The sequence below is a fragment of the Theropithecus gelada genome, chromosome 4 (assembly GCF_003255815.1).
Source record: "Theropithecus gelada isolate Dixy chromosome 4, Tgel_1.0, whole genome shotgun sequence".
NCBI classification, from domain to species: Eukaryota; Metazoa; Chordata; class Mammalia; order Primates; family Cercopithecidae; genus Theropithecus; species Theropithecus gelada.
In genome coordinates this window covers 50,362,746-50,385,589 of record NC_037671.1, presented here as the reverse complement: position 1 = coordinate 50,385,589, position 22,844 = coordinate 50,362,746, and the positions used below count along the sequence as shown (strand labels likewise).

General features: G+C 38.4%; 1 protein-coding gene across 1 annotated transcript in view; it reads left to right on the top strand.

Moving 5' to 3' along the window:
- The first annotated feature begins 4,070 nt into the window (after positions 1-4,070).
- PTCHD4 (patched domain containing 4) overlaps positions 4,071-22,844 on the top strand; it is a 199,103-nt gene continuing 180,329 nt past the window's right edge. Inside the window, exon 1 of the mRNA XM_025383470.1 lies at positions 4,071-4,530. Within this exon, the coding sequence (XP_025239255.1) occupies positions 4,156-4,530 (375 nt within the window). The 5' untranslated portion in view covers positions 4,071-4,155. The remainder of the gene's footprint in view (positions 4,531-22,844) is intronic.

The following is a 22,844-nucleotide window of genomic DNA, read 5'->3' as shown; positions in this document are numbered from 1 at the left end:
GATGCAGCTAGTTATATAAAAACCATTACAGATACAAAACACACAGACACATAGATGTAGATAAGTACACATCCATGTGATTTCCTTGCTCTGTCAGGAATTAGAAGCAATGATACCTCAAGAGCAACTAGCATATCTGGAACCTAGATCTTTGTTTGTAGTACCATTCTCCAATAAAACAAACAAAGGCTGCTTGGAGAAGTGGCTGATTCTAGGACTGGTATAGGACAGATACGCAAGATGAGCCTGCAGCATTTTGTAGTACCAGGAAGTAGTAATACTCCTAGAAAAGAAGAAAATACCCCACAGTAATGGAATATCAAAGGGACACAGGAGGCAACTGAAAGAACTCCTTTCAGTGGCCAAAGCTGGAACAATTTAAGCAAGAAAGTAGTTTCAAATTATAGCCCAAACTAAAAAAGAAATATCCAGAAATATCCATGAGTCCATGCCACTATAAATAAAAGACTGACTGGATGGATGAATGAATAAATAGAGAAAATAGATAAATATCTTGTGTACAAGATTTGCAAATTACATAGACTCCAACCTTAAGGAGGAAGGAGGTAGAGCCTAACTCTCCATGCCTTAAGTGTAAGCTGCACATAGTGACTTCTGTCCAAAAAATACAGTATGGAGGATAGTAAAAAGATTAACTTTACAGTGGAGAAACCTGAAAAATGCTACTTCAGTTGAGTGATCAAGGTTCACATCAACAGTGATAAGTCACTTTGAAAGAATGCACCCTTGATATGATGGGATGAAAATGGCATTTTACCTTTTTACCCCAAAAACCTCCTAGCACCAGTCTAATCATGAGAAAAATATCAGACAATTCCCAATTGAGGGACATTCCACCAAATATCTGATCAATACTTCTCAAAACTGTCAAGCTCATCAACAACAAGGAAAGCCTGAGAAACTGTCATAGTCAAAAGTGTGTTAAAGAGAAAAGACATTGAAAAGCAATGTGGTATCCAGGATAGGATCCTGGAACAGAAAAATAACATAAGGTAAAAAGCAAAGAAAACTAAATAAACTATGAACTCATAATAACAATGTATTAATATTGGTTCATTAATTTTAAAAATTTACCAAATTAATGTAAGATAGTAATAATAGGGGAAACCGAGTGTAGGTTTTAAGGAAATTTTCTATACTATCTGCCAATTTTCTTTCATCTAAAGCTATTCTAAAATTAACAAATGCATTATTTTATAAATTTACCCACAATCCCATCATCTAGCAATAAACAGAAACATTCTAATGCATCCTTCATCTTTTTTCTATGTTTTTTATCTTGCAAAATGGTTTCATATTGTACATAATTCTTCAGTTAACATTCAGTGAATGTATTTTCATGCCATTATAATTCTACAGCATGATTTATATTTATGTCAGAGTGGTTCATCTCAGATATATACCATACATTATTTAGTCAATTATACGTTGATATCTTTATTCTTCCCTAATTCTATTAAATTTATTGAAGAAGGAAGTGTAGGAAATGAAGAGAGTAAGAAAAAAGACAATAATACTGACGTATTTGTTTGTTGTGAAAAGAGAGTAGGCTGCCTGATGCTACCAAAGGAAATGCAGTGGGCTAAGAAGCAAGACAGCCAGAGACCAGTCTCAGCTTTACAGAGAACTCTGAGAGTGGCCTTGAAGTCACTTAATCTCTGCCATTTCTAGTGTCCTTCTTTATAAAATGGACTTGATAAGTTATGCAACAATGTCCATTTCTAAAATCTATTACTGCATATTTTGCATAAAGGCTATTAAAAATTTCAATGTAGAGGGTATAACCAAGTATATTTAATGTAATAAAGAAGAAAATGGATGATAGATACATTTCCTCTCTGCTGTACAGCCCAAAATTTCCCATCATGTGGCACTAATGGAATACATTATATAAAGTGATATAAAGATCTGACAGTTGGATGCAAAAGTGACTCCACTGAAGGAGAGGAAAGACGAGTCTATGAATGCGGCAAAGAGATTGAGTTTGACTGAACACAAGAAAAGGCAGTCTAACAATAGAATGGGCTTCCTAGAAAAGTTTTTGAATTCGGGAATGTTGTAACATGGGCCAGATGGAGAACTACCAGAGATAATATAGAAGCTATCCCTGCACTCAGTAGAAATTCAAACAGAATGGCCGCCAAGGTCACTTTCAATTTAGAAACGGTGGAATTTTTATTTAATCTTATATATGACACCTTCTTTTAGACACTTGTCCTTAAGCATTGCTGCTGTTTCTGAGCTCTCTGCTGTGTCATTGGTCTCTTAACTGAAGAATCAATTCCAGTAGAAAAAAATAAAAGGTATCTATTATGACAAGGAGTCCTTTAGCTTGTTTATATGCATAGAGGGGTCCCTTTCTACGTATCTTATGAAGAATGGGCACTTTCACTGTTGTTAAGAAAGTGTGCACAAAACATCTCTTGAAACTCAATCTTTTCTATGAAGTCATTCCAAAAAGAACAGAAACTTTGGAAAGCAAATCTCCAGTTCACAATCGCACTTTAGAGTTTGCCCTAAAAATTTCTTCATATCCTTTCCAGAACATGAACTTCCAAAAACCCCAATACGTTACACACACACACACACACACACACACACTTATTAATATTAAAGTTTTTGAAGTTGATCTGATCTGAAGCTGAGAACTCATCTTCACACGTTTGGATGCTGAAGGAGGAATTGTATCTGGTGGGGGTTTTCTTTCTTATACGGTGAAGGACATTCACTGTTTTCTACAAGTGACTCCAATAGGTTTCCCTCTACCCAGCCAACTCTCTTTTATTCAGGCAAAACTACCTGGTGTGTGTCTGGAAGTGTCTGTTTCTGGAATTCCACTCACAGGTAGACAATGCCTAAACTAGATGACTTGAAACAGTCCTCATAGGTGAGGGGTGGAAGGAGACACAGGGAAAAGGGGACTGAAATCAGCTTTAGGAACTTTCTATCCTTTAATCTCAAGAATACAGAAAGTGAATGTAACATGTTATGAGAAAACCTCATATTGCCTATAGATCTTCACTTTCAACACACACATATGCACACGCACACGTACATCCCAAGACACAGGCTACTGCTATTGGCAAATGCCTCCTCTCCAGCCAACAGAGGAAGGAAGCGATCCAGTCAGTCCCAACGCACCAGGGATACATGGGGTCTCCGCAGCCCTAAGCTGCAGCGGACTGGTCTGTGGAATCACAGCGAGGAAGGTGTTGCGAGGAAATCCCTTGCATGCTGCGTGGTGTGTTAAAAATGCAGCATCATCCTCTCTGCTCCTTTTCTTCGCTGAAAAGCAGAATTCGAGGGCACAGGGAAACTGGAGGGGCGAGAAGGTTGCCTCCCGGAGCCCTGGAGCTCTCTCCCTCCACGCCCCACTCCTTGGGCTCTAATTGCCCCTGCTCCAATGGGCCAGCAGCACCTTCACCATTTATTTCCTCTTCCATTCACTCCAGCGGGGAGAGGAGAGGGAACACAAAACTCTAAAAATAACTGTCAGCATCTTAAAAAAAGAAAAAAGCTTATCTGCCCCCCCCACCCCCAACGTGCTCCCTCCCTTCTCCCTCCTTTCCTCCCCCCCAAGGCCCCCCCTTATGGGGCACATGTCTGCTTCTTACAACACCGAGGCACATGGTTCCAGTTAGGCACCGAACCCCACCAGGAGAGAGAGGAAATCCACATCTGTGGGACGCTCCACACGGAACCACCTCCAGCGAGGGAAGCCAGGGGACTGCAGCACCGAGATGAAGGGCTAGACCCAGGGAACGCTGCTCATGCGGTGAGAGCCAGCGCGGGAGGCGGCGAGGGCGCGGGGAGGCCGGGGAGGGGGTGGGCCCGGCGGCGCCCCCGCAGCGCCCGCCGCCCGCCCCCACGCGCGCTGTCGATATTTGCCCGCCTTGCTGCAACTTGCTGCAGTGTTTGAAAGAGTAGTAGGAGCGCATGGAGGTGGGGCCGGGGAAAGACCAGGCTGAGTGGTTGTGGGGTGAGCGCGAAGTGGGTGGGGAGGCGGCGGCGGTAGGGAGGGGGGACTGGCCCCAGGGGGTGGGATGGGGGAGAGCGGGGTAGCCCGGCGCTTACACATGTCACATGTGCTTTTTAAGACGGCCGGGAGCGCCTGCGAGCTGAATCTGGTGGAGGATGCTGCGGCAGGTGCTTCGCAGAGGGCTCCAGTCGTTCTGCCACAGGCTGGGTTTGTGCGTGAGCCGGCACCCGGTCTTTTTCCTCACCGTGCCCGCAGTCCTGACCATCACCTTCGGCCTCAGCGCGCTCAACCGCTTCCAGCCCGAGGGCGACCTGGAGCGCCTGGTCGCTCCCAGCCACAGCCTGGCCAAGATCGAGCGCAGCCTGGCCAGCAGCCTTTTCCCCCTGGACCAGTCCAAAAGCCAGCTCTATTCGGACTTACACACCCCTGGGAGGTATGGCAGGGTGATCCTCCTCTCCCCACCCGGGGACAATATTTTGCTCCAGGCTGAGGGGATCCTGCAGACCCACCGAGCCGTGCTGGAAATGAAGGTGAACCACAGGGGCTATAATTATACTTTTTCCCATCTGTGTGTGTTGAGAAATCAGGATAAGAAATGCGTGCTGGATGATATTATTTCAGTGCTAGAGGATCTCAGGCAGGCTGCCGTCTCCAATAAGACAACAGCCAGGGTGCAAGTGAGGTATCCCAACACTAAATTAAAGGTATGCTCTTTCTGCATGCTTCTGCCAATTAAAGAGGCAGCACTTCATTTCTTGCCCTAAACAAGCAAAGAAAATGCAGAGGTCTCATCCTTAAGACTCAGAAGCTAATGCTTCTTTCATTTCTGGGGGGGAAAGATGGGCAACTGAGTGAAGAAAACAGGCAATGAATGGTATGACTAGATATTAAGAAATTCAAGGCCAAACAAAACAAATGCCAAAAAAGAAAAAAAAAAAAAAGAAAAATGAAAAAAAAAAAAAAAAAAGTTGTTTCTGAGACCCTGCAATTACATCTTTGTTCAGGGTTAATAAATCAGTGAATGGAAGGGGGAGGGGGAATCCTGAACAATTTGTGGGATTTCTTTTCATTATGGGGCTCAATGTATTTCTTATTACTGATTACACATCCACCTGGTGTCATATCCACCTATTTACATCTTCAGCCTGGCTTGATTGTTAACGTGTGGGGAGTTTGTGTTTTGGTGCCGTGTGATCGTGTGTCTGAAAGCAGTGAGTTATGAATGTAGTAGGGATTCCAGGAATGATGTGTAGTGTGTTTGCATAGCAAACGAAGCAGGAATTTTCTGTGTGTAAAAATAGGAATGTGCACCTAACTGATGCACTAGTTAACTGAGTCCAGTGATCTTCCTTTCCCATAAAAAATTCCAAATGAGAGCAAGATTATTACAACGGTTTAATAACAAAAGGAAAGAAAAAAATCACAGTCAGCAATATTTACAAAGAACGATCATGTCAGCATTAAATATATTGTGCTGTTTAGATTCTCAATTTAAATTTTGTCGCTCAAATAAGATTTCTAAACTAATTCTACACTGTCAAGATTGAGCTGCTGCAGGCAATGAGGCATGCAGTCTCCAGGTGACTGAAGTTTCAGGGACAAATGTGACTTCCAAAAGAGTCACTGCACCATTTGTCTGCTTGACCCTGTGCATGCCCAGAAGCTGCACAGCCAAGAACTCCTAAGACAGGTGTTTCCCAAGAAGAATAATTTTTTTAAATGTATGTGAGGATACGTGTGTGCATCTGTGGAGATAGTGGAATAAAAGAGACCCCAGTTTCAATAAATGAATGGCCTAATAATCACTAATTTGATATAGTCAGCATCTATACATAATAAAAATAACTTTTTCAGGAGTTTTGAGAGAAAAACATCTTTTTCCTAAATTGATGTAGAATTTAATGCACTTAGAAACTAGAAATTCCTCAGGAAACCTTATAACCTGCTTTTTTTTTTTTTTTTTTTTTTTTTTTTTAATTAACATGGTGTCCTCATTTAAATGGATCCAGAGGCTGACAAGGGTTTCAGCTTTACAAAGCTGAGCAACCCCTTGATGTTTAGTGAAACGAAACAGATGATTTACCAGCTTTAAATCTAGGTTAGGGTTTGCCTGCTTCAAACTTACTGATGGGAGCATGATGGATGTGTGGTTAGGCAGCATGCTTTTCATTTCCCGAATCCTTTGCCATCAACATTATTGCTTGCTAAAGAAAAGGATGTGGTGGAGAGGTAATCTTCCTAACCTATACTCTTTTAATTGAGTTCTTTCCTATACCAAACACCTGGAGTAAAGAAAGATTTGAAACTTTGTCATATTTAGGCTTCAGTTTGCTTTTCCTATGGAGTCAACTTTGCAGTTCATTAGTATGCATTATTGGTTGGGTGCTCTAGTGCTTGTATTCAGCAGTATCCTCCAGGTGTAAAATTTTTGTTCAATCAGCCACTGAGGAAATGTTGTTTATCTGGTAATATCACTATGCTATTTACAGTATAAAGTCCCTGAGGTATTCAATTTACTCATTTAATAATCATTGGTTATGCTCTTATGATTTACTAAATGCTCTTCTAAGCACGTGAGACAGAGTTTGGGGCAAGAAAAGCGAAGTTCTCACTCTTGTGAGTCTTAACAGTAGCAGTCTGGGTGACAGAGGGAGACCCTGTCTCAAAAAAAAAAAAAAAAAAAAACAGTAGATGTCAGTGTCCTCACCCAGAGTAACCTGCAAGCAGGAACTCTGCAATCTTTGAGTGCACCATTGATCCAACACCATGCTAGGCCTATAACAGGTGCTCCATGGAAACTTTATGCTATTTGGTGGTTGATATATATCTTAGTAGGAGTCAGAGGGTAATCACAGAAGAAGGGAATCATTAATTACAAAGGTTAATATCATAATAGCATAAAAAGAACAGAAGTATTACCCATTAGCTAAAGTTCTTATTCTGCAATATTCTAGTATCTATCAATGTTTCCTCAAATGTCTTGTCTTAACTCTCTCTGCATGGCATCAGTGGGAGTCTTTCAACTATGTTTGGGTAAATTGGGCTTTTGAGGTCTTCTGAGAGCAATGGGCCCTCTCAAGTGTTCAGACACAATCTCACACAATACAAAATATAATATTTAAAATATAATATTAAGAGTACCATGGATGCCTAGAATCTTGTCAAAGGCTCTCCAGGGGCTCCCAGGATCAGGACTCCCTGGCAGAGAGCAAAATGATATGACCTTTTGTTACATGTTATTTAAAAATGATTTTGGTTCCTGTGTTTCAAGGGCTCTCAAAATATGCTTCTATGATGCTGATACATACTAAAGTGTGAGAACTCCTGGTGTACAAGATTTGAGGAAAATTTTTATATGTATATTTTTTAGCCTTCAAATTCATTTTGCTTTCTCCTGTTCTACTGGGTCACCACTCTTCCCAACTCTAACCAATATGAAAAATTTTAGTACCGGAAAATGCTATTGGTAGGCAGAAAATTAGGAAATTGCAGAATAAATAGTGGTGGCTGCATAACATGACTATGAATTGGCAATTACTTGACATTAAAGAAGCAGGTCAGTGCTTAGGGACAGGCTGAAGATGTGTAAACACTGATTGACTGACAGAAGTGGTCAGAAACATTTGTTATGACAACAGAAGGTCATCTTCCAAATATTATGAAGACATCCAGAGAGTCCTGGACACAGAGAGGTTTAGAACTTCTGATAAACATGATTATGTTGACAAGGTGATCCAGACAAGCAGGGCACAGAAAGGTGCCTTCTGTGGAATTCCAAACAGAGGCTTAGATAAAGCTGGTATGAAAAAAGCAGCCATTGACTTAGAATACCACAGAAGAAATGGTACATATACACAATTTCAAAAGCTGTGTAGAAAAGATGCCAAAATCTAAAATCCCTACATCTATATGACATGACCTCTGCAATTATTCCCTTCATTATAATCTTTCTTTTATATTCCTCACTAGGCACACGAATCATATCATACATCGTTTCTGTACTATTCACTTTCCCAACCCCAACCTAATCTAGTTCTATGTAGATAGTATTCATGACAAATAGTCATTGATTAATTTATTGATTAATTTGCACACTTATACTGCTATATCACAAAATTATCATCACTTTTTATACTTTTGTGGCTTGCTTTTATTTTAAAGGTATTCTTTGCATTCTCCAACTGTCTTTAAAGTGCTTTTGACCCAAATATTTAGGGGTTATTTTTTTTTCACCTATTAAAATATACACATCATACTATTGTATACGGTAATAGAAATGGGCAGACTGAATTTTTAAGTAAAATACTTATTATATTGTTGAAGTCTACCTCTTGATTTAAGTGAGATAGGCATTCAGAATCTTTAAGCAAGGACCGTTCTGGACTCTAAGAAATGTTTTCATTATTGTTCAAGGAGGTCGGGTGCTTACAGGTAATATTTCCCTGTTTTTAGGTAGGCCATCATAACCTCACTTTTCCACCTGGCTAGTTTCATGAAAGCAACAATTCTCATATGTCCCCAGTTATTTATTTTAGCTGCAGTAAAGACATAAGTAAATATTTAAGCAGACAAATGTCTTTGGATATGGGTTTGATTCCAAGTCTAGATCCCAACATCCTGGCCAACAGTGAGAGAGAAATAAAGCAAATCTATTTCCCTGAATCCTGCCATTCCCATTATATTCCATTAATAACCACACCTCTGAACAGATGTTAAAGTTAAGTCAGTATGTACTTCAATGTACCACATTTGAAATAAGAGCAAAGATAGACTTTCCTGCTCCTTAACAGAAGACAATGTTTCTTTGGGTACATTTTGGGTGCATGCTCCAGGTTTGGAAGATGTTGCCATTAATTATTTAGCTCCAATATCAATGGAACAGTAACTTAAGCCAACATGAAAAGTGAGAACCAGCAATACTTAGGGAAATTTTCAAGCAAAGTTATGCTATGGACTTCTTTCTCTAATTCTAAAACCATATAAGTTATACATGTCAGGATCTTCCCTGATATTTTGATTTAAGCTTACCTTTCTGACTGAGTAAAACATCACTACCTTACTGAATCTTCAGTTTGTATCCTACATGGTGCTAGGTGTTTTAAACACACATGCTATTTAATTTTTAAAAGTTTTTAAGTCAGGGGGATTATTTCTATTCCCATTTTATAAGAAAGAAAACTGAAGACCAGGAGGTTAAGTGACTTCCTTAAAGTCCCCAAGCTAGTACTTGCTAGAGCTTGGATTTAAATCTAGGTCTGTCTGGTACTGAAGCTCATATTCTTAACCACAATACTATATTAGATCCCACGACATCCTCCATCATTCTCTGTAATGACAACCCTTTATACTAAGAAAGAAGTAGGGCTCTAACTCCTGTCATCTGAAATCCATGATAAAATACCACTACTAATGTTTCACACTATTTCCCTTACTTGCTCAGAGTGACTGGCTCATAGGAAGGTGACAGAGTGAAGCTTCCAGTTTGGGCAAATTCTTACTGTCCCCTTACTGTGGAGAGTTTGGCAAATTCTTCACTGGCACATGATTTCACCTTTAATATCATTTCCTATCAAGTCAGAACAAACCAAGGTAAGGTAAAAATCAGCTAAAAGTAGATTCCTGTAACCTAGCCCAAAGTTTTGAGCCAGTGGCTTATGTGCCAAAGAAGCTTGAGTACTCCTGGCTTCAAATGGCCTGAAAAAGTAAAATTGATGGGTTAGCACAATATGCTCTACATTAAGAAATATTCAGGAGACCTGGGTTCTATGAGACCCAGGTTTCTGTACTGGTTAGAACTCTGGGTTCTAACCTCAGTTCTTTAAGGATCAATTGTGTGACATTTGGCAAGTCTCATCACTGATGTAGGTGTCAGCTTCTTTCTCTGTGAAGTGATAGAGTTAGGCCAGGGATTGTCAGGATTCTTGTCAGCCAATCAAATTCTATGATTCTTAGATACCATTCTACCATAGAGTAGATAATTATCATTATAGTGGATTTGGGGGTATATTCTAGTATGTTTTTCTTCTGGAGTTAAGTAGACGTGCTTGCTTCCAGTTGAATGATGCTACTGAAAGACTTTTTTCATAGCACCCAAATGAATTATTGTACATATTTTTCCTGGCCATCCTATTGGGATAAGTTATTTTATTAAATTTCTCTGAACACCCAAAGTGGGCTAAAGAAGTGCTTGGCACTGTGGTCTAGCTTCTCCTCCTTGGTTTCATCAAGGCCTTAAAACCAGATTTAAATCTGGTTTTAAATGTTTCATAAGTACTTTTTTAAGCTTCCTTTTATTTTCCTAAGTCAAGGATTAAGAGAGGGTTTAAAAAAAAAAACGGGACAGAAAAGGGTTATCTCCATTCTTCTTCCCATTTCCTTATCTTCAGCTTATCTGATGATAATTTCCTTTAGTGGTTCAGGACCACTAAGGACTTGGGGTGTCGGTGGAGAGTAGAAATCAAAGAGACATACACATCATGATGGAGGTGTATAAGGAGACCAAGATTATCCCCACCCCGCCAAAAATACCATACTTATTTCCCTGTCCTGACACCATAAGCAATAATGCACCCTAACCATTTTTATTTTCTTAATTTTTTCTACTTTAAATAATTCTATTTTGTAATTGAAGCAATATTTATGTTTCATTTTTCAAAATATATTGTGTATGGACAATATTTTGCATTTTAACCCATTAGCGATTACACCGTGATTTGACCACATTGCTTTTAAATCTGTTCTAGAATTGACCAACTTTTGCCCAGACCTGTTTCAGATACATCCAGACATATGCTCAATATAAATATTTTTAAAGAATAAATCTGAAATTTCCAACCGCCTAGATTTGCCCAAGACATATTTGATTGGACAGCAGATCTATTTCTTCCCTAACTTAGCTAAACAAATCACTCAAGTCTCCTCCCCAGGGTGGAATCATGGAATGACTCATTTCTCTAGAGTGTTTCTGCCAGTGTGCTGGTGGACAAGGGTACATTTATAACAGCTCTGGCATGCAGAAATATTTAGGCAATGGTTCTGACTTAAAAGCATGCCAAATTGCATTGTAAGCCACAAAATTAATTTCAGTTTGTTTTCTAAGACCAAAGTGTTTTGTATAGACCAGCAGCATGAGCACCAACTGGGAACTTCTTTGAAATTAAAACTCCCCAGGTCTTACAAAAGACCTACTTATCAGAATCTACATTTCAACAAGCTCCCCGGGTGATTAATATGCCCCTTTGGGTTAGAGATTCTCAGATCTAAAACTCAAGGTTGACCTTAGCACTCCTAATTCATGATGTGATTTGGAAGACTCATATACTGTTGAGACTGAATATACCATAAGAAAATATGGTAATTGAGCCTCTCAACATATCATTTATCATGGTGTTATCTTGGAAACACCAAAGAGATATCTGGAGAATTATCAAGAGGCTGTTCTACATTGAAAAACCCTCATCCCTATCACCTACAGTTGAGCCTGTCACCTGGTTAAGCTTTAAGCTGATTACAGTCGTTCGATATTTTCTAAAACGGTTGAAATTAAATCTAACCATCTCTTTAAGAAAAAAAAAATCAGCAGCATTTTTCTCAAGTCCCTTTGCTATTATTTCACAGTAGTGGCAGCATTAAACCCTAGTTACTCCAATTATGTTAATATTATGTGAGAACACAATATATAGGCACTATACATGGGAGTAAAAGTATTTGGAGGAAAATGAAACACAAAATTACAGAAGAATGTACCTTTAAAATGGCATTGTAATTTATGCTTTTTTCAGACAGGATTATTATGGAAGAGCCTCTCACTGAAATCAAGGCTCATTTTCTGTCATTGAGATGAATTCAGGGCCTCTGAAAGGTGCCTGATGAACAGCATTCAAAAATGAATGGGTTGTGTTTAGTTACAGGATTTGTGTTGGAACAGTCAATGTTTATCTTCTGGAGCTCCCCTCCCAACATGCAGAGGACTCACCTGGGATCTTCTAACTTTGCCGTTTCAAAGGCTGAAGGCAGGTCAGGCACGGTGGCTCATGCCTGCAATCCCAACACCTTGGGAGGCTGAGGTGGGCAGATCGTTTGAGTCCAGGAGTTCAAGACCAGCCTGGGCAGCATGGCAAAATCCCATCTCTATGGAAAAAATACAGAAATTAGCCAGGTGTGGAGGTACACACCTGTGGTCACAGCTACTTGAGAGACAGAGGTAGGAGGATGCCTTCAGCCTGGCAGGCTGAGGTTGCAGTGAGCCAAGATTGCCTCACTGTACAGCCTGGGCAAAAGAAGGAAACCCTGTCTCAAAACAAAACAAAAAGACTGAAGATAGAGCATAAGTTCTGGGTTCTAGAAAGCCAAAAAGGTATGTAAAGGGCTCTCATAGCTTCAGAAGGTTCTGAAAGATCAGGTGTTCGTGACAGATGGAGGTTTGATTGGATGTTGAGGGTTCACCCTCAAAGTTTACTCTTCCCTTTAAATTTGAGCTACATTCTCTTACCTCAGTAGGTCTTTTAATGACATGGAGAGTGAGAATGTTCAGTTCTGATTGTCAATGCAGGTCTTACTAATGTGGGCAAGACAGACATCGTGTGGGTAAGATTCAAAAGCCATTCACATACACATTCATTTAGGTAACTATTGAGTCCACTAAGTCTCAGGCAATGTGTTGGCCACTAGAGATTCAGTGAGAAACAAAACAGATGCAGTCCTTGCCCTCTGGGGGCTTGAGTCTTGTTAAAGAAAACATACACACACAGAATCACACAGATAAATTCATAATTACAAATTATCATGGATGAAAAATACACGATGCTGTGAGAATAGAATACCAAGTTTGGGGGTAAAAAACCAGTTTTCTTGAGAAAGTGACTGTGAGCGGAGATCTGATAGGTGAGAGGGAGTTAACACACAGGGGTGAGTTAAGGGTAGAGACAGGAAAGAATATGATGGAGAGGACACGGTGCCCTAGAAGCACTGAAGGAAAGACACTGTGGATATAGGTTAAAGAGTGATGGTGGTGAGTGCTGAGGGTCATGTAATGAACTTCTTGAGAGTCAGCATAGGTAGCATCATTTAGGTCAGGATTTGTGCATCCAGATTGTGTTACATCTCAGCTCTACCCCCATTAACTCTATAACTTCAGATACTTTTTGATTGTTTGTTTGTTTGTTTGTTTGAGACAGTCTCACTCTGTCGCCCAGGCTGGAGTCCAGTGGCGCAATCTCGGCTCACTGAAACCTCTGCCTCCCGGGTTCAAGCGATTCTCCTGCCTCAGCCTCCCAAGTAGCTGAGACTACAGGCACCCACCACCAAGCCCAGCTAATTTTTGCATTTTTAGTAGAGATGGGGTTTCAGCATGTTGCCCAGGATGGCCTCTATCTCTTGACTTTGTGATCTGCCCACTTCGGCCTCCCAAAGTGCTGGGATTACAGGCATGAGCCACTGCACCCTGCCCATTTTTTAACCTCTTTGTAACACTTCCTTCATAGTAGCCCTTACCTCACAGTACTGAATGTATTAAATCAACTCATAATACCTTAGGCAGTGCTTCTCATACTCTAATAATCATCTAAGAATCTTATTAAAAATGCAGATTCTTCTTCAGTAGGTCTGGAGTGGGGTGAGAGTCTGCATTTCAAGCAAGCTCCCGAGTGACACTGATGGCGCTGGTACATGATCCACACTCTGAGTAGGAAGATTATAAGGTGCTTAGAACAGCACCTGGTTCATTATACATTCTTAACAAATACTAGTGCGTTAAGTTATTGAGCATTGACCTTCTGCCCTTATCGGGAAGACATGGAATTACCTTCTTTTGAATTCATGATTAGATTTAAAAATCATTTTTGTTTCAACCCTCAAGGCTGAAAATCTTTCCTATTTTTGGTAGTCCTCATTAATTCCTTAGTAAGTGTAATAAGATGAACATAGACCCTTCTGCCTTTTGCACTGAAGAACTGGAGCTGCCTGCAGGTCATCATTCGGAATGTGACCTCTCTTTGCTAAGGACAGTAAAAAGTAGCAAAGGAAGATCTCTTCGACCCTTATCTCAGTGTGCACTGGGTCCGAAAGTATTTTCAAGGTTGAATTTTTATGATATTCTCAATAGAGCTAGACTTGACCACTCTCTTCCCTCTTGGTTTTGTGATGTTATGGTTCTTCTATTCCTCTGATGGTTCTCTACCATTTACTGGCTCACTTTCTTTTCTATTCCCATAGGCATATTTTTTAATAAAATATTTTTTCTCAGAATCCATTCTCTTAATATTCTCATTCAAGCCAAGCATCTGCTATTTGCTTCCATGTCTGCAACTCTTTCAATGGCATCTCTATGTTGCCATTAACTCAGACTCAGTGTCTCAGTCATCTATGATTAAGTTTTCCCCACTCAGTCAAAACATATAAACAGTAATATCTAATAATCATTCTACAGCAGTAGTTCTCAAAGTGTAGTCCTTGGACCAGCAGCATTGACATCACCTGGGAACTTGTTAGAATTGCAGATTCTCAGACCTAATTCGAGATCTGCTGGAACACTGGGGGTAGCACACAACAAGTGCTACAGGTGACTCTGATTCCAGTTAAAGTGTGCTCAGTCTTGGCTGAGTGTAGAAATCATTAGTGGAGCTTTAAAAATACTGATTTCATGGATCCCATCTAGAGAAATTCAGATTTAATTAACCTTCGGATGACCCAGGCACTGTGACTTTTAAAACAGATTACCAATGCTCAGAACCAAAGTCTCTTTTTCAAACGTATTTTCATTTTCATTCTTGACTGTCTCTACCTGAGGCCTTTATTGTCATTTGTCTATTTTATTTAAGTGACAATCTAATCTTTCTCACTATAATTTATCATGCTTAAACCTAGTCTATTTACAAGATCATATGAATCTCTTGATTATTCTCTTCCTTAACCAACTCTTACAAGCACGTCCCATTTCGGGAAGAAAAACTACAAACTCCTGACCACTGAGAACTTCCCTTAGCTCAGCCTCCAAATTCCCTTGTAGTTTCAGTTATCGTTACATCAAATGCTGCAACAAACAAAAACAATCACATCCTGAATTTTCCTAGTTTCTTATCATTATTCATACTGTTCCTTTTGCTTGGAATTTGTTGCACAGTCAAAATCATACATGTATCTTAAAAGCTGAGGCCTTAAAGCCACTTTTTCCATGGAGCTTCTCTAAGTACTTCCAGAAGTAGAAAGCATTTTCATGTACTTGAGGTAGGTAGTTCCCTTAGTCTCCATCTAACTTGTGTTATAAATATACAGTGAGTCTCTACTAAAGTATAAGTGTATGTGCCTAATGAACTAATAGGACATTTAGTTTTCTCTGCATAAATTAATTTGCCTGGGAGGATATAACCAGCAAGAAGGTCTGCAGGGCAAGTCCTTGAAGGAAGCTGTAAAGGAATCAAATCAAAGCCCATTCCAGTCAGTCTGATATCCTATGATTTGTCCAAGCCCTGCCTACAGAAAGATATTGAAAGCCATTTTCATGAATGGTCCTGAGATACATGAGGCATGAGCAACAGCTTTGGGCTCAGAAAAAAAAAAAAAAAAAAAAAAAAAAAAGACCACCAGAAGAGGGAGGGAGAGACTTTCTACCCACCTGTACACAGCATCCATGTGGCTTCAGCTAAGGAAAGGTTGCAGAGAGCATAACATGGCTTGGGCACCTGATGGGTTGTCAAATATAGCAAGTAAAAATACAGGACACCCAGTTAAATTTAAATTTCAGATTTTGTTTTAAAGAATAACATTTTGGTATAAGTATGTAATAAATATTGCATTCTTTACTTATCTGAAATTCAGATTTAACTGGGTGTGCTATATTTGATCTGACAAATATGGCACCATGAGAGTTTGCAGAATCACATCTGGAGACTTCAGCACAGACTTCGGCCTCACATGGTCACCAGCACTTGCAGTTCTAACTCACAGCAGTGACCATCAGCCAGAAGGTTAAAGAGGAAGACCATGAAAGTTCTAGTGGATACTGCTGAAGCATATTCTATATTCTAAGGACCCCTAGAAATGCATAGGTGAAGGTTTGCAGGGGTCAGAGCTCCCATCATATTCAATAGGGATGCCAGCAAGTTAAATTTAAGTTACTCAATATGACCTCTTTTGTATACTCTGGCCTTGAGAAACCCAAGTTACATTTATTGTTTTAATATATCCAAGAAACTACACTCAATTAAGATTTCACTGAATCCAAATGCCTTTTGTTTTATATTTAACTATGAGAAGATAGAAACTATTTATACATCAGAAAAATTTGATTACTGAAAATAAGTGACAGGCACATATTAGTGAAAAGTTACAGACTGAAAATATTAACAGGCTAAAACCTGAACCCCTAGACAGTATAGTTACCCTTTCTATGTATGAAAAATTTCATTAAAAACAAAAGTGAAGCATGCTGTTAACATTTGTACTACAGCACTAATAAGTATACGTGTTATTTAGAGCCCTTCTTATTTTCCTTCAAAATGATGAAGCTTTTGAAAGTAGCCTTTTACAAAGCCTTTGAAGATAGGTATTGTATCTCATTTACGTTTATAGCCTTCTCCACATAATTTAAAAACAGTTTTGCATATAAGAAAGCCTTCAGTAAATGACGGATGAAATGAACTAAATGTAAATGTATTTGTTTAGGAAGGGAATTCTCATTTAGTGCTGATTCTGGTTGCCTGAATCTATTTAATTCAACATTTACCATACTTTTCCACTAAGAGTGGGAAACATTGGATACCATCCTAATATTCCATATGTGGATCTTGCATAGTACCCTTCCCTCATGGGAAAAGCCTAGCTTGTCATTTCTCCCTTCCCAGGAACTGAGTCTTTCTGTACGATTCAAAGTAGGGGACAATCTCTACAGGGCAAAGATCTGGGTAGGTGAGGCAGAGCTTGCATAATAGGGCATGAGGACAGGGAGAGTAGGGTGCCAGTAAGTGCCCCAGGAGACAGATACTAACCCTGAAAGAATGCCTCAGGGGAATGAGGGAAGCTCAGGGTTTGAACTAGTTTAATGACCCCATTTTATAGATAGAGCATACCTCTCTGAGGGAGTAGCACATAAAACTGATATTAGCAGCTTGGCTTTTATTTTCATTTCATTCTTTCAATCATTTTCACCTTGGGGATTGTTTTTAGGGAATTGGATTCTTTCTAGGTTGTGAGTCTTTAGACTATTTTATTAGCTAATCACATCTTATCAGAATATCTCTTCCAAAGCAATGTTCAAATTTATATTTTTAGAGTTAATTTCTCTTAAAAAGTGGTTTATAAACTGATGTTATCTTACTCACCTTCGTCTTGATTGAAAAATATTTTGGTAATTAATAACTAACTTGATAAGAACTTCTCACTCCCCATCTTTCTCTCTCAGTTCAATATCCTGTGAATTCATTGACTGGAAATTTATTTCCAATCTTTACCTATAAAATACACAGTTGTCATCATAGGGTGTGTGTCTTTTTTATCCTATTTATTTTTATTGTTTTATCATAAACTTATAAGCATCCATTGACAATCTGACCCACTTAGACTAAAACAACAAATGTTTTTACTGGGTAGATCCTGTTTCTTGATGGATTAATAGGGGAGCCAGTTATTGATCGAGTCTGTCTGTAAAAAAGTTTAAATAATGATGAAGTAATACATAAGAAACAGACAAATCTATGAATCAAATATCTCCATTTGCTTGCGTATGACTTTGGATGTGACACTTAACATCTTTGTCTCTCAGCTTTTCTGGGTTCAAAAAAATGGTATTGTTAGTATCCACCCTACAGATTTTCAAAAATTTTAGCACTTGGTAGTTTTTAAAACAAATTATAGCTAGTTTTTATTAATATAAACTCAGAATCATAACATCACTGGAAGATTAGGAAACCATGTGATAAATCACTTACCATCCCCACACTAATTCTATAAAAAAAAATTCCAGACTTTAACTATAAAATACACAGCTGTCATCATAGGGTGCATTTTTTATCCTATTTATTTTTATTGTTTTATCATAAGCATATTTATAATTATTTTACTGATTGCACAAAAGGTCATCAAGTAGTTGTGACATAATTTACTTAACCATTTATTGTTATCTTTAGAATACTTCTGGGGCAGTGTTTTGGCACTGAAATTTAAAATCCTTAATAAACATAAGGAAGAAAGTAAAACCTTCTGACTTGCTAATAGAAGCTGTAGGGAAAAATAATTCTTATATGATTTAGAATGTTGCTCTCATAAGTTTAAACTTATGAAACTTACGCTTTCATGTAAACTTAAGAAAGCAAAGTATAAATATAGGCCAACAAGTTCCAGGGGAGCAGTAGTCTCAAGAAAAACCTTGGATAGAAATTAGGAGGACCTGAGTTATTTATAGGCCAACGCCAACATGCTGTAAATTGCTTTGTTAAGGACCACATCCAAGATTAAGCTTCTAAGAATACCTTGTGGCTTATCCTATTACAAAGTAATTTTTACTCCTTTTCACTTGGTATAGTTCAATGATTCTTCAAAGAAACACTTCAGGAACTTTCCAATTATGTAATGCCTGGGGCCCCTCTTAAGATCAATGGAATCAAAATATCTGGGGAAAGAACCCGAGCATTGGCATTTTTCAAAATTCTTGAATGATTCCAGTGGATAGCCAAATTGAGAAATACTGAAGAATCTGAAACTGAAGAAAGATCCCCCTATCCTACCTAGCTCTTTTGCAGACAGGATGAGAGGATAAGGGAACACTATAAAATAGGACCCATGCTGCTTCCCCTGAAACTCAGCTTCAGGCCAAGTTTGGAGTCTCAAGGGAGAGAACATCTGCCCTGACACCAGGTACCACAGTACCATTTTCCTGCCAGGTAAGTTGCCTCTAAGGGAGCTCTGTAGCTAAATGGAACAACTTTATCCTTTCCTGTACTTCCCTAATCTATAAATATTGGCTAGACATATGGTGTCTTAATCAATTTGCTATGCTTCTAAGATGTCCCGGATTGCTTATCATTGGGAAAATATGTCCCTAGACACTTTCAAAGGCATACTCATTTAATACATTAATGCAACGAGATTCATTTTAAAAAGTAAATATGTAGACTCGTGGTAAATATTTGTTATGTTGATGACAGGGTCAAAAGTAATACATTTTCATAGCTTAATGAAGTAAAATGCTAAAACTTAATATAGACTTATGATTTTTATTAAATTGTTATTAGCTCTCTGATTTCCATCAAGATAAACTAAATTCCTACACATACTGAGATGGTCAGTGTTTGTGACTTTGCAACTAATTTATTAATATTATCTGTTGTTAATCTATACTTTTGATAAGCATATAGTAAGAGATAAGCATATGTCAAATTAATGAAAGACAAAGTGAATTACTCTTTGACTTTTTAACTATCACGTTTTGAATATTAAAAGCATGATATTAAAGAATTTTAATCAGGCTTAGCTTAAACAAGACTTACTTGACATTCTTCAGCCGAATTGCGTGTTTTCTGTCTCTTCACCTGCGAACAAAATGTTATACTCTTATTCTAGATGTATTTACTAGTTCTAGCAAACGTGAGATCTCTAATTCATTCATATAAGGATCCTGGCTTTCCCAGTTCAGTGTGGCAAGTCAACTCATATTCAAACAGTACTAACATAATATCTAATTAAAGGAAAAGTATGTTCATTAAAGTGCAATGAATATTTAAAGTAGTTCCAGCTACACAGAAGCCATAATCATCCAAGTGCCCTTCTTGGGTCAGTAGAAAGCTTTTCCATTAGCAGACCAGTGGGTTCACAAATCATTTACTCCCTCTCTTATTATTTTTAAATGGCAATTATAAATCAATACATAAGGTGAAAGGATGTTTCCTCAGTCAATATGAGTGATGTAGTATACACCACTGGTCACTGGTAACTGGAAATTTTACATTACAAAAGGAGAGCCAAACATTTGGTACCCCCTCATCACCTTTATATTAAATCTCTATCTTTGACAGAAAGGCAAAAGCACTTTACATAGTTGAATTCGTATCTGCCTTATATTTTGCAATGCCATATAAAATAGGGAATTAACTCCTCTTCTATTTACTGCTCTAACACATCTCTAAAGATTTTAACTTAAGCATCATATTTTGTGCATAGAGTTTCACAAGATGCATCTCCAAAAATTGTGGAGGGTTATCTCATCTACGCACTTCAGGAAGCTCTGTTGTATCTAAATTTCCTTACTAAGGATGACTTACTCACTATTTAATGTCTTTCCAGAAGAAATTTTGTTCTCATATCTATTTCAAACAAGTGATTGCTATTTGTTATTCTTCTAGCAAAGAAGAAGAACCTAAGTCATTGCTTTTTTTTTTTCTTGAACTGTCCTTTACCTGTGACCTTGGAAATGATAATTATATTTTCTTAGCTTTCACCTCTCTGACAAAAAAACTCTCACACATAGATCTCATTATCAACCTCCCACCCTTTTTGTTTTTAGCTCCTGAAACATTAGACTTTTAAGTTCAAGAAATTGATGCATCTCCTAAGTGTTAAACACGTATGATGTGTTATTTATAAAGATATCCAGGTGTCTTCTCAACTTTCTCCTCCCTGTATTTGTCTTATTTCAATGAATACTTTTCTCAGTAGAGATGTATTCTATGCTTACATTGTTTCAGACACTGTGCCTGGCACTGGGGTTATAGAGATAAGTCACAGGCTTTCCTTTTCAGAAACGTACAATCTAGTCAGGAAAGAAGGCAGGTAAATAGGAAGTTAGCAACACAGTCGGGTAACTTGAATCTTAAAAGTTAGTCCAAAATGATCTAGAGTTCTAAATAATTCAGAATTGTTGTTACATCAGATTCAACCTCCTCAAGAGCTCTATAATTTTTTAAAAATTGGCTTTACCGGTTGGTGAAAATCTTTCAGAGCTGCTTATTTCAATTGGTAATAAATGTTTTCTTTTTCAAAATTTATTCATTAAAATTGAGGTCAATGGAGAGCTGCTGTCTGCAAGCAGGGAACTATTTTGCTATGATCAGTTACTCTGAAGGTTATGAAGTCAGCATAAAATCCCAATAATGCTATAGACTTAAAAATGAATACAAAGCAGGAAAATTTTATGGGTATGGACCAAGAAATATCAAGATGAAAAAACCTGAGGGTTATTAATCATCCACAGGACCTGGCCAGAAGATTGTTGGATAGTGGAACTTTCCATGACCCCAAAAATTATCTTCCCTTTGGTCTTTTTTCCCTAGTGTGTAAGAACTGTTAAGGTAACTGTGGGACTATTTAACAAGCAAAAGTGAAGAATATATATATTATTATTCTTATAAAGGAGTATATGACTTCTTTTATAAATCCTGAAGCATCCATAGCTAAGATAGTAAAATTATGAAGTAACTATAGCCAAGATGTTGAGCATTTTTAATAAGGACCAAGAACAAAGAGTTAATTCCTACTTTTGTATTGGGTAATATCTGATTTAATAAACATCTCTGACTTCATGCCTACTTGGATGATTTATCAGCATTTTTATTCCCATTAAACAAAGGGGTAGTGATTTTTATACCTTTAACAAAATGTCATGTTAAATCTTTCTGGAACAGGATGGGTAAAAATAGTCAACAAATGTTATCTCGCAGTTTACTGATTGAAAGGTTGTTTGATGTGTGTTCCTGAGAATTGATGTTCATCTACAAACTGTAGGACTCCAAGTCTCAGTGTTAAGAAATATAAAATGAAAATGTGCATTTTTCTCTTTTTTCTTAAGGATTATTTTGTACTAGCAAAGTGAAGTACAGCATTACACAACTGTCCAATTAATTCAATTATCATGAATAGAAAATCTAGATATTGTTATCTGACTGTGCTAAGACAACACTTTTGTTTTAGTTGTCTCAGTAATTATTTGGCTCTGTATTTTGTTTACTTTAATGCAGACACAATAAGACTTCAGGTTGGGAAGTCTCTTTTTTTTTTTTTTTTTTTTTTTTTTTTTTTTTTTTTTGAGACGGAGTCTCGCTCTGCCGCCCAGGCTGGAGTGCAGTGGCCGGATCTCAGCTCACTGCAAGCTCCGCCTCCCGGGTTCGCGCCATTCTCCTGCCTCAGCCTCCCGAGTAGCTGGGACTACAGGCGCCCGCCACTGCGCCCAGCTAGTTTTTTGTATTTTTTAGTAGAGACGGGGTTTCACCGTGTTAGCCAGGATGGTCTCGATCTCCTGACCTCGTGATCCGCCCGTCTCGGCCTCCCAAAGTGCTGGGATTACAGGCTTGAGCCACCGCGCCCGGCCGGAAGTCTCTTTCTTTAAATTTTTTGAAGACAGGGATAGGTCAAGTCTCGTCTGATATGGCTCTATGGGAGCAGTTCCACCCTGTAATGGTGATGTGTGCTCAATGGACCAAGTGCTCCATGTCATTTGGAACAGGACCTGCTCCAAATAATGTACATGAATTTATTTGGTTGTCACCAACAGCCCTTAGAGCACTATATTATTCTCATTTTTACAGTAAGAAAACTGAGGCACAGATAGTTAAGTAACTTGTGAAAGTCTACTCAGATTGGATGGATCCAGTATTCTTACTGCAGCACCTACATTCTTACTCATTCTTAAAGCATTGACCAGCCATATAGGTCCCTCAGTCTTTAGTTTCGTTGTCCATAATATATTTAAAGTTGTTCTTGATAGTTTTCATGGGAAACTCAAGATTAAAAGTGGGAAAGGATTTACTGTATCATAAAATTCATTCTTACTTAGAACTAATGAAAGAATATTCCCTATAGCATTTTTTCCAGAAGCAATTTAGTCAGTTTTATTAAGTTCAATTTATGTGCACCTCATTTA